At 50.9% G+C, this 11,596-nt stretch overlaps 1 protein-coding gene across 1 annotated transcript in view; it reads right to left on the bottom strand.

The window, feature by feature from the left end:
* Positions 1-1,917: 1,917 nt before the first annotated feature.
* The window catches only part of ITGB5 (integrin subunit beta 5), a gene marked incomplete at its 5' end in the record, with an annotated part of 78,174 nt that continues 68,495 nt past the window's right edge, over positions 1,918-11,596 (bottom strand). Inside the window, 5 exons of the mRNA XM_082483442.1 lie at positions 1,918-2,502; positions 3,091-3,257; positions 4,437-4,553; positions 7,688-7,791; positions 8,506-8,728. Of these exons, the coding sequence (XP_082339568.1) occupies positions 2,407-2,502; positions 3,091-3,257; positions 4,437-4,553; positions 7,688-7,791; positions 8,506-8,728 (707 nt within the window). The 3' untranslated portion in view covers positions 1,918-2,406. The remainder of the gene's footprint in view (positions 2,503-3,090; positions 3,258-4,436; positions 4,554-7,687; positions 7,792-8,505; positions 8,729-11,596) is intronic.

Below are 11,596 nucleotides of genomic sequence, written 5' to 3'. Positions count from 1 at the left end.
TCTGGTCCCTCAGCTCTAACCCAGCCTGCCGGGAAATGCCACGGCGTAAAGGTAACCTGCAAGGGAAAGGGCGGCAGGGGGGCACTGCCTGTGCTTTCCCTTTAGGAGTGCCAAGGAAGAAAGCAAAGGGGTTGGGTTTGTTTTTAAACTGCTTGGTCCCTTGCAAATTAACTGCAACAGAGCTGTATTCACAGTGTTTGCTGCTTTGGGTGGCAAAGCTGGTTTAAAATGTTCCTGCCCTTCCTTTCCCTCCACTTTCCTTCCTGCTCCCCCTTTCCGTGCCTGGGGCAGTACAGCTTGCATGAGACAGCCACGTGAACCAAGCCAAAATTTGCTCTGTCTGCTTGTGATGATTATTTTTTTACTGTTTCCTATTTTTTCTTTTGTGACGGTGATGAGATCTGTCTTGCCAGCCTGGCACCAGGCAGTGGGTGGTCATGAGAACTGAATTTGCCCCATGGATGCTCCATCCCAGGTGGCAGCGTTACTCCCAGGTATTCAGTACGCAGCATCTCAAGCCTGCAAACTTTAGCTTGGGCTTCAATATTGTGTAGGAAACATGGAGCTCTGAAGAGCCGCCCCTCTGCAGCACTCAGGCCTGTCCTGTCTCTCGTGGGGCTGCGGGGAGGGGGCAGCACCCCCAGCCCATGCACGGGTGGGTTACAGAACCGGCATTGAGCCAGAACCTGTCCTTGCACTTGTTTTCAGTATGCGTGCGCCCTCCTTCCCTGCTAGGGCACATTTGGTGGACTCAAGTGGGAAGACAGGGCACGGATCTCATTTATTTGGGGTTTTGGTTTTATTTCCCCTCCCTGATCAGTGCCGATGCTGCCAACGTGCCACTTGCTGCCCTCCTAAAAATTCCCATTTTGAGCTATTTTTAGTGTGGTCTGCTGCATTTCTTCAGTGCTGCTGGTAGGAGGAGGGGGGACCATAAAGTTCTTGAAGGAGAGCTGTTTATACTGAGCAAGTAAAAGCTTCTGTTTATAGAGGCAAAAACAAATAATAATAAAAAAAAAAATCCGGAAGGATGGGCCCATGGCCCTTTTCCAATGAGAAGAGCAAGTCAAAACAATGAACACCATTTGGTTTTGCTTTTCCCTGGCAAGCTTCCTTCAGCTGACTATTGCACGATCTGTTCAGGGCGAAGAGACAAGAAAAAAGGGAGGGGAAAAAAAAAAAAAAAAAAGCAGGCAGTAGCAATTGCTCCGTCTTCTCTCTCCTGCGGCAGCTGCAGCCCCGCTGCAATCTGTGCGGGTTTAAAGCTGCAGCTGTCAGCCGGGGGAACCCGAACCCCCAGAAAACAGATGGGGCTGGGGGAGCAGTTTGAGGGGGGGGGGGGGGGAAGGAAAAAAACCCCAACCAAACCCAAAGCAAAATGTATGTTGTGAAGCAACAACACCGGGTTCTATCCGGTTCCCTTTCCAGCCGAAAGCTCAGGGCTCCCCTGCTTTTCCAGCCAGGCTCTGCTGGACCCCACAGTCTTCTGGCAAAAAGTCAGAGGTCTGGGTGAGCTGCTGTGCGCTCCCAGCCACCCTCCTGCAGGCACCCAGGCCAATGCCTACTTGCACACCTCAAGGAATGGGTGTTTAATTTAGTTTCCTCAGACTGAACTCCCATTTTCCTCAGGCTCCCACCAGTTTTCCATCTGTTTAATACCGCTGGTGTGGAGCGAGAGCTCCTTGTGGCACTCCCCGCCCTGGGTCAACACCAGTGTATTAAATCAACATACCTTCTGTGGCAGTCACTGCGGCTCCAGCTCCTATTTTTATAGCTGTGCTTTGACCGATAAGGCTCTATTAATAAATCAATCAGGCAGTGCCACTTGTGCTCACAGGAGCAGGTCCCAGTTCAGTCTGTCGGTGGAGGGCTCAGCAAGGCAACAAGGAACGCTACTCACAGCATCATATATGCACAATAGTTTTATTTTGGTTTTTTTATATAAAAAAAAATTCCTAAAGACTGCAGAACTCTTGTATCCTAATTTCTTACACAAATGCTTCCAACACCCTCTTCTTTTTAAGCTAATTCCCCCCTCCCCCTTACATCTTGCAATGGCGTGGGTTCCCCTGATTTTGTCCTAGTCACCCTTTCTACCGGGATATGTCTAAAGCTGCAATATGGCACTTGGTTGACTTAGTTGGCAGGTTTAATATATCCAGAAAGCTGGGGTATGGAGTCGCGCACGGCTCGGAGTCCATCTGCACAGGCGGGGAGCCTGCCTTCGCATCCGTGCCTTCGGAATGAACCAGACTTTTCTCCTTACTGTGCAAATAACAGGCTTTGGTCATCGACCAGTCCTGTCGTAAGGGATTCTCGCCCCTGAAGAGGATCCCATCTTCAAGTGGGGAAGCAGCACATACAGTCAAGCAATTGTCCACAGCAGTCCCAGGTGCTGAGACCCCATCAGTCAACTGTACCATTGTAAGACCTGTTGAGCTTGTTGAACGTGAACTCTACGTTATGCGTGGAAATAGGCTTTCGGTAGAGAGGATTGGATGCCTTGGAGAAATGAGAGGACAAAAAGAACAAAGGTGAGGAACAAAATCCATGTCATGGCAAAAATGTGCATAATCCCCCCTTTCTGTGCCTATTAATTTGGAGATAGCTCTGCCTTTGGCTTTGACCAAAATGTGCATTCAGATCCAAAAGCAACGTTGTTTGTCCATAGTTTGTCCATCAGACCCACCTTCTGACCTGTCACAGGCACAGGTGATGCCCTCAAATGCTGGGCAACCCCACCTGAACAGGAAGCCTCCCAGAAGGGCTTCCTCATAGACCTGACCAACCTGGCTGACACCATAGTTGGAGCTTGGTCTCCGCTCCCCTACGTCCTTCAGCCCTCCAGCACTGCTGGGAAATGCAGGAGGAAACCAAAGCCTGGCCATAATTTTGCAGAATATTTGTAACTTGCCAAGGGAAAGGGCAGCGCAACATGCCGGATCCCAAAGCCCGGCTGCATGGCACCACAGGGTACAGGCACCCGCATCCCTCGTGCCTGTCATCCTTCTCCATCACTGCAGAGCTCTTTGCTGCTGGTGCACCCTGACAGATCCCCCCCCGCCCCAGTACCCCCCACCCGGGGCTCACCATTTCATATCTGGCCCGGGAGCGTTCGCTCTGGAATCGGTCGAACTCCCGTCTGTCGTGAATGGTGACGAGCAGCTTCCAGAGCCCCAGGAGGATGATGCCGATGAGGACCACGCTGCCGATCACCGCCAGCACGATCGTCACGGCGCTGGGGGCTGAGCTGCATGCTGGTAATGAGTGGGGAGAAGGCAATTAGCTCTGGTGCGAGTGTATCCCGGATCAGGATACTGGGACGTAACAACCTGGACCGCAGCCACTGAGCAAGTGACCTCAGGGCAGGCCTAGCCGCAGTGACTAAATTAAAAAAAGCAACAGTCCTCTCTGAAACGAAAGGGATTTTTTTTTTTATTATTAGATAAATTCGTGGCTAGAGGCAGGTCAAAGGCACAGCTCTCATGAATGTCACCAGAGCTGGGATGTCACATAGCGCTTCGGGGGAAGAGCAGTGCTGCAGTGCCACCGTCCAACAGCGACGCCTGTTTTTAATGCCGGGTGACCCGTGTGGGACACAGAGGGTTAAGGGCCTTCTGGCAAAAGCCAGCTCAGTTTCTGGTCCACATGGAGGCAGGTGATCAATAGGCACCTTAAGTAAGTACATTAACTATCAGCTAATCAACTGGTCTTTCAATTAAGTGCAAGCCAGAGCACAAATAAAATAAAATGTGCAGTATCTCGGTCTTTCCCATACTGGCCTGTGCCTCAGAGGACCAGAGCAGATCGGAAGAAGCTACTGCTGGGTGCTCGCCAGCTCGTCCTGCAACACCACATGGGGTTTTCTTTGAGAAACTGCATTGCACGTGATTAAAATAACGCTGGGAAGCACAGCTGTCTGCGGCAGCCCGGGGAGCAGAGCAGGGACACACAGCCCTTACGCTGCCTGGACCAGAGCCAGCTCTTCGGAAATGCAGAAATCCATAGGTGGCGTGGGGTTTTCCTAACATCCCGAGTTAACCAGCAGCAGCACCAGGTGTCCCCTTCTGATTTTTTTGCTCCCAGTGGCTTTATCTCCAAATCAGTACATGGCATGCTTTTTGCTCGGTAAATAGGCTGGCTTTCATTTCAGCATCCCAAGCTGGTAGGAGCTGCTTCAGCTGCTTGCTAGCAATGCTGGCAGCTTAGGTGCATGTTTCACTCTCAGAATCCTTTTTTACTAAGTTGGGAGCATTTGGAGCTGGGTTTCAACACTGTAAAACACTTTATTTTAAATCATCCCGGTTTATCTGCTCACGTGTGCCTTTGTGCAGCCAGTGAAACCAGCCTTTTGCAACCCACCGGGCTCTCCAGCAGCCCATCGCCTCTCCCAAGGCAGCCTGTGCTATTAAAAGGAAACCCAAGGGAGGGCCAACCTGGCTCTTTGAGGACGGTGAGGTTGGATTTCCCACTGGCAAGCTCCAAGTAGGTGAACTTCATGACGCAGTTGTTCACCGGGTAGGCACAGAGGATGGCGTTCGGGTCATCCGTTTCTGGAATGAGATGCAGAGTTACAGAGTTTTATTTTGGTTTTTATATATATAAAAAAAAAAATCCTAAAGACTGCAGAACTCTTGTATCCTAATTTCTTACACAAATGCTTCCAACACCCTCTTCTTTTTAAGCTAATTCCCCCTAACAGCTTCCAGTGGCGTGGGTTCCCCTGATTTTGACCTGGTCACCCTTTCTACCAGGATATGTCTAAAGCTGCAGTATGGCACTTGGTTGACTTAATTGGCAGGTTTAATGTTAGGAATTAGCACAATTCTCCTCTGCAAGCTGAGCAGGGCTTCCCACAGGTGCCAGGGAGCGGAGGAATGGGGATTGAGCCTGGAAAGCAGCACACTTTGATCACGATTTGTGCAAATCATAAGTGAGCAGCGTCCAGACTTGCTGCTGGAGAAAATGTGGCACTCAGCAAACGCTGCATGGCAAACAGACACAACCTCACACATACACACACTCTTCCTTCGCACCAGTCTGCTTTAGCAATAAATGCTGTTTTCTTCTTAATTTGCTAAATTTCTTGAAGAGTGGAAGCTCGAGAGAAAGCGAAGGGCACGGGCTGTGAGGACGCGGTCGGGGCCAGCAGCAGCCCATGACTGGCTCATGCTCCAGCTGTGCTGAACGGCTCCAGCTCCGGAAACGGTTGAGAAGTTTGTTTTTAAAGAGTGGGATAGAAGAGGAAAATGGGGGCGGGGGGGGAGGGGGAAGGGAGGCGCTGGTCGGAGGTGAGGATGCAGAGATGGGGGAGTGGGAAGAAATGAGACTACTTGATTCCCATGGCCATACGGATGCTCTTGTTTGCCTGTTTAACACACCACAGCACCAGGCAGAGCCTGTCACTGCTCTGGTCACTCTAAGGTGCTCCCTGAGGAAAGCTGCTTCACAAAAGCCATTACAACGTTTCAGCAAAGCCATCATCCAAGGTTTGCAGCTTTAGCTTCAGGGGTGATCTCAGCAGAGCCACTACCTTGCACAGCTCGTGGGGTGATCCCGCTCCGGGAACAGTGCCTGGAGGGAGATGGGGCAACAACTCTGGCCACACCAGGTAGCTCTGCAGAAGCAGATCTCTGTAGGGCCTGTATGGGCTGAGTTTCCAGTGAGAGGGAAGGATTTGGGCACCCAGTCAGTGCTACTGGCTGGCAAAGACATGATCTTGGCCTAGGCACCTGGAAAATGCTTCCCACAGCTCCCCTCCTCACTCGTATCCTTTGCCCATCTGTCACGCTGAAAAATGATCACATTAATGACCACAGCTATTCCAACTCCTTATCTCTCTCTTGTCTTTTTGGCTTTCCTTTCAATGCCTTTGACCTGCTTTCAGTCAAAGATTAATACCCTCCGTTTCAACAGGTCTGAGCCCAGATGCAACTGCTCCTCTGGAGAGTCCTGACGGGGTTCCTGGTATAGACAAACCTCAGCTGTTCCTACCTCAGGACAGGAGAACCTGCTTTACCTACACAGTGGTATCTAAGGCAGGGCTGGAGAAGTGCTGATTGTTACAAAGCAAAGTACTAATTAGATTAATATTGATAAAACTTCCGTGTTTCTTGAGTAATGCCCTTCTGAGTTAGACCAGCAGACCTTAGTTCCTCCAGTCCCAGCTGCTTTCAATCTCATCCTTGTACCATTATTCCTCTAAAAGAGACAGTGATTAAAGTCTCGCTAGTCGTGATCTCTGTTGGTCTTCAGCAGGTTTTGGAGATCACACATCCATAGAGAGAGGCGTGATGGCCCCATCGAGCTTTCAGGTCCACTGATGTGTGCTGTTGGCAGCTTCAGCTCACCACTGGACCTGTCATTCTCCTTGAAAGCTCCTCTCTGGAACTATCAGGAATGGAAACGTAATATTGCAGAAGTGAACACAATCCTGCAGAATCCAATGCAAGTCATATAAGCCTCCCAAAAGGCATAGTTCCGGCTCGTGAGTCCAATGATAGATGCTTCTGCTGTACGAAGCTTTGAAGCACTGGCTGCTTCGTACCCAGAGCCGAAAGGTATGTGGGACCTTCCAGGAGGTGTTCATTGCGACTCAATATTTAAGAAGGTCCCATCGTCCACTGCCGGGACAACGCAGACCTATGTCTTCTGTGACAAACATCAGCATTTGGCCTCTCAGTGGGCCAGCCAAGCATCAGGAAGGAGCTTCGTGTGGTTTGGAAGTGCCTTGTAACCTCTCGCAGTGTGCTGGTGTAGGTGCACTCCCCAGTAAACTGCAGGGAGGATGGAGAGAATGAGAGCAAGTCTCCCAAAGAGAAAGGTAGGAAACCCCGCTGGTAATAATTTAAAAGCTAGGCACGGGAGATGAGAGGAGTCAATGGGAAAAACATTGTCTTGGGAGGAAGGGCGAGAAAGGGCGAGCAAGATAGAGCACTCCTACCTCTATAAACTATGGGAAGAGGAGGAAATGTCGGATGTGGAATGCAATTTATCCCTGCTTGATGTCTGTCCCTCCCTCCAAGGGGTGTGGCTAAGGCCAGGGTCAGGACTGTAATTAAAGCTGTCACAGTTTGGATCCCCTCTACCCCCACAAGTAGCAACCAGGGACTCCCAGAATGGAGCTTGAAAAGAAGAGAGAGAAAGTCATCTGCTGAGGGATGCAGGTGTGATGTCTAGAGGAGGACACGAAGGGCAGGAGAGGAGCTTGCCGAGGAGACTTTAGCAGTCAGTTCCACCAAAGCAGAACTCATCATCTCCAAAACATCTTGGCTTTCTCTTACAAGCTCCCTTCTTCCAAGATGAATTCTCAGAAGATTACAGAATGCCTTTTTTTGGGTGATACTTTGTCCTTTGCACTCTCTCGGGGCTCATCTAATCTTGTGTCTCATCTGATCTCATCCTACTTTCTTTGCTCCTTGTACTGGCAGTAGTGGTCCTCACACATCTTGATTTTAAGACATTATTTAAAATCAAAGGGTTTTTTACTTCAATATAGATCACAGCCTGGAGAGTGGGTCACACATACCACATATACACTTATACATACTGCACACACACATCCATTTCTAAATACTGGGGTTTTCCCTGAGGCTTTCTTTATAGATATGTCTTGGTCTGGTTAAGAGGAGTTCAATGCCGCAGTCACTGGCTCCCACCGTCTGCAGTCCTGCTGCTGCCGACTTACCGAGAACATCCACAGTGGTGATGATCTCATCCTTGCAGTGCTTTTGGCAGGTTTGGTTATCAGCCAGTCTTCCTGAGTTAAACAGCTTGCATTCAATGCAGTCCCTGCAGAAAGACGCATGGAGGAGAAGATTAAGCACCCGTCAGAAACCACGTGAACACAGAGATTCACCCCTCGGAAAGGGACTCCCTGGGTGTTGGTCTGGAGGCTGCACATCTGCACCCCAAGGAAAGAGCAAGTTCAGGGCCAAGCACCTCCATCTCAAGGATAGATCTATTCTAGGGGTGGATTCAATGAAGGTGCAAAACAGCTGGTAAGTTTGGGGACTGCTTGCCCTTTGCATGTCAGGAGCTCCATGTCAGCTACAGCAAAATCCATCCTGAGATGAAGGCAGACAGCACTGCCGCTCAGCGCCAGTCTAAGGCTGATGCCCAGGGCACCTCCATCGCTGCGAGGCAGGCAGTCATCCCCATCCTCCCCTCCTCTGCATCTTGCAGCTCTCTGGGCCCCGACGTTTGCAGCTCCGGGGGCAGCAAAACCGGGGTGTCAGCCTTTCCTGCAGAGCGGGACAGCACGGGAAACGAACAGGGACATGAACCTCCATGAGGACTTGGGCAGCAACACTTGTTGCTTCTCTGTCTGGGATACTCTCAGGTTGCTTAGCGTGGGCTCTGAGCAGTGGTAAGCTTGCCTGGGGCTAATCTGCCTGGGCCTGTTTAATGAAGCAGGAGTAATTCCTTAGCTGAAAAGTATCCCAGGAACCAAAGAGCTGCTCTTCTCACTAGCAAGAAATCCCTCCTGAACCCCCTCGTGGGTACCTTTTAGTGCTACAGACACCTGGGCAGGTGGGACACTTCTCACACGTCTCTCCAAAAGCGCCTGGCTCAGTGCACTGACACTTCCCACAGGCACAGGTACCCCTGCCGCTGCACATCTGCCCGTCGCTGGAAACACAGCTGTCTGTCTCAGTGGAGCAGTTGCAGTTGTCCCCGATGTAACCAGCGTGGCACTTACACTCCCCACAGTGACACTCTCCGTGACCTGAAGGCAAGAGCAGGGAGGAGGTGTCAGCAGCATCCCTTGCGCAAGGAGGGACCAGCAGGAAAAGCTGCCAGAGACCTTACTTGGCAGAACATCAAACAGATGGTGATGGGAAACACCTAGATATCAAATTATTATCTACATTTAGCAGCAAAAAAATACCTACTCGCACAGCCCTTCTAGCTTCCCTCTATAGTCGCTCAGGACAAACAGGCACCTCTCCTTTCCTAGGTGGGACCAGGTGGCCAAGACAGGGGAACAAACTGCCCTTGGGAGGTACCAGCAGTGATGGTGACCATGGGGAGAACAGGGCAGCTCCCTTCAAGGAGAAACAGCCTGCAGCTGGGGGAAGCGACTTCCACCCAAACTGTCCCTGGGACCCCCCACTCAGCGTAGCACTGCCTTCCTTCTGGGGCTGGAGGGCAGCAAAATGAGCAGGTACGTGCAAGGAACCACCACCTACTATTGCAGAGCCCAAACACGATTAGCTGGTAGAGACTGACGCTCCAGCCAGATGTTAATCCCTTATTCTCCTCTCTCTGGATGAGGGTTCCCAAGTATCCCTCTCTTTTCAGGGTGCCCTTTTGCACCCTCCTGGTTCGCCCCCATTCAGTGCTTGGCACCACCAAGCAAACGTTGACACCTGAGAGCACATTTCAGCAGCGCGTTGTCATGAGCCTTTCTTACCCGCAGAGTGAATATTCCCCACCTTTGCCTCCTGGTGCCCAGCACTGTTTAACTGGGATTTGCATAGCACTACACCTCCCATCTCTGCAGGTGAGCAGCATCTCTGTCACTCAGTACCCAACGCTTCCTAAGCATCATTCGGATTCACTCGCATGCCCGCCTGAAGGCTCCATCTAAGCTAGGAGGGTTACGTGCAGTTTAGTACCATGATTTCCACTTCTACTGGAGTAGCAAAAATATTCAAGCTGATAAATGGTCGTTGGCAGCAGCTCAAATGTGTCCATCTCAGAGGCGTGCCACTGGGCAGAAAAATACTTCGGGGCACCAGAGGATGTGGCAGAGTCGATGTGATGTGGCTACTTGGCACAAGAGCTGGACAGGAGGCAGCACAGCCAGACTGCGGGCAGTTTTCTGCTCCATCTTTCTATGGCATCGGATTTTACTAGCAGAGCTGCTGTGCCAGAAAATGGGGGGCCCAAGCCATGCTTCCAGCCTAGCCTTCTCCAGGCCACACCACTCAGCAAGAAGTTTTCTCCTCCTCCGCGCTTTCCTGCCCACTGTGGACCCCGAGCTCTGGAGATCAGTATTACTGCTGAGCCCTCAAAATGGTGTAAAAGAAGGGGCTTCTGCAAGCACTGCCACGTCTCCTGGGCTGGGTGGTGTTTTGTGCGAGTGAATCTCTTTTTTCTCTGTCTACATCACGAGAAATGAAGACGGGAATGGAGCAGTGCCTCCTTGCTGGTTTTGAACTCGGGGTTTAGTAGCAAAAAGCCTCGCAGGTCGACCATTTCATAAGGTCTTTCCTACCCTGCTTTCCTAACACTTTTGCTTAAGAAGTACTCGCCAAAACCTTAAAACTTCTTAAAAATAAATTAAATCAGCCGGCACTGTCTCCTGTGTCCAAGCGAGACCTCTGCGTCCCAGCCAGTACCATGAAGGTTGTTGGGACCAGCTGAACCTCCCCCAGGGAGTAGCTCGGGGCAGCTCACAACAGAGATGGATGAAGAAACTGACCCAGTAAGGGCACTCCTCTACCCCATAGCTGCATCCCCTTGCAGCTATGGGATTTAGCGATGAGCTGAGAAAGTCAACAGGCTTCAAGGCTTTCCGTGATGGAAAGCGGAGTGGCTGGCTGCCGAGCATCTGGTTTCAGAAAGGCATCCATCAGCCTGCTGGAAATACTGCTCAAATTCCTCCTTGGTCAGTCCCTAGGAAAAGGGGCGCCTTTGAAGGCATAGTTTATAGAGCTGAAGGGTTTGCGTACAAGGCTCATCAGCAACCTAATTACAGTTCAGCTTTCCCACTGGTAACAGCCTCAAGTGCCTCAGACAAGATAAATTATACACATGCTCCTTTCATTGGCACAAAACCGCTGATCTCCCTGCCTCTCCCATTGCTCCAACATTACCAGAGGGGCTGTGGATTGTCAGGCTACATCTCTTGCCAACAGTCATGGGAACACCTTCTGTTTTACAAGGCATCTCATATGTCCCAGCACATCACAAGATGCCCTCCTACAGCCTCTTTTGCACTCCCACCGTTTGCTTTGGATCCAGCCCGCAAACTCAAACATTACTAGACAGAGGAGGTTATGTTTACAAGATCTCTAGAGATGACCTCCTTCCCTGCCTACATCTGATGGAGATTAAAAATCCCTCGCTCTGTTTGCCTTCACGACGACAGCCTTACCCTTTCCCCAGACACATCCATACAGGTTTGATTTGCTCCTTCCCTACAGAGCTCCGGTTTTGAGCCCGTAGGACCCAGCTATGTCCACCACTGCTTCTGCCTGGGGCATAGCCACAGAGTGGGGACCCCTGCACCCTCTGCTTCACAAGCGAACCGAATGGGGTGGCTGGCTTTTATTCACAATTAATTCAGGCGATTGGGCTCTCGCACACAGCAAGCTTGGTGCCTCCATGGCAATGCATGTGTCCAACTCAGCTATAAATCACAGTTTTCTTAAACGGGGGCTATTTCAAGGAATCCAGAGCAGCTGGCACTGGGGCTCGGTGTATATGGCATTTAGTAAATGTGCTCATGCTTGAATTTGAGCTGTGAGGGCCAAAAGAAGCAAGTCAATTGCATTCACACTACCCCATGGTCCCAACCTGGGTGGGAGCCAGCCCCCTGCTCTTGGGCAGAGGGGCAGAGCCCCTGCACTGTCAGCCTTAGCCCTTG

The sequence above is a fragment of the Vanellus vanellus genome (genome assembly GCF_965231255.1).
Source record: "Vanellus vanellus genome assembly, chromosome: 5".
Taxonomy (NCBI): Eukaryota; Metazoa; Chordata; class Aves; order Charadriiformes; family Charadriidae; genus Vanellus; species Vanellus vanellus.
Note: the sequence above shows the minus strand (reverse complement) of the source record. Positions and strands in the feature narration are given on the sequence as shown.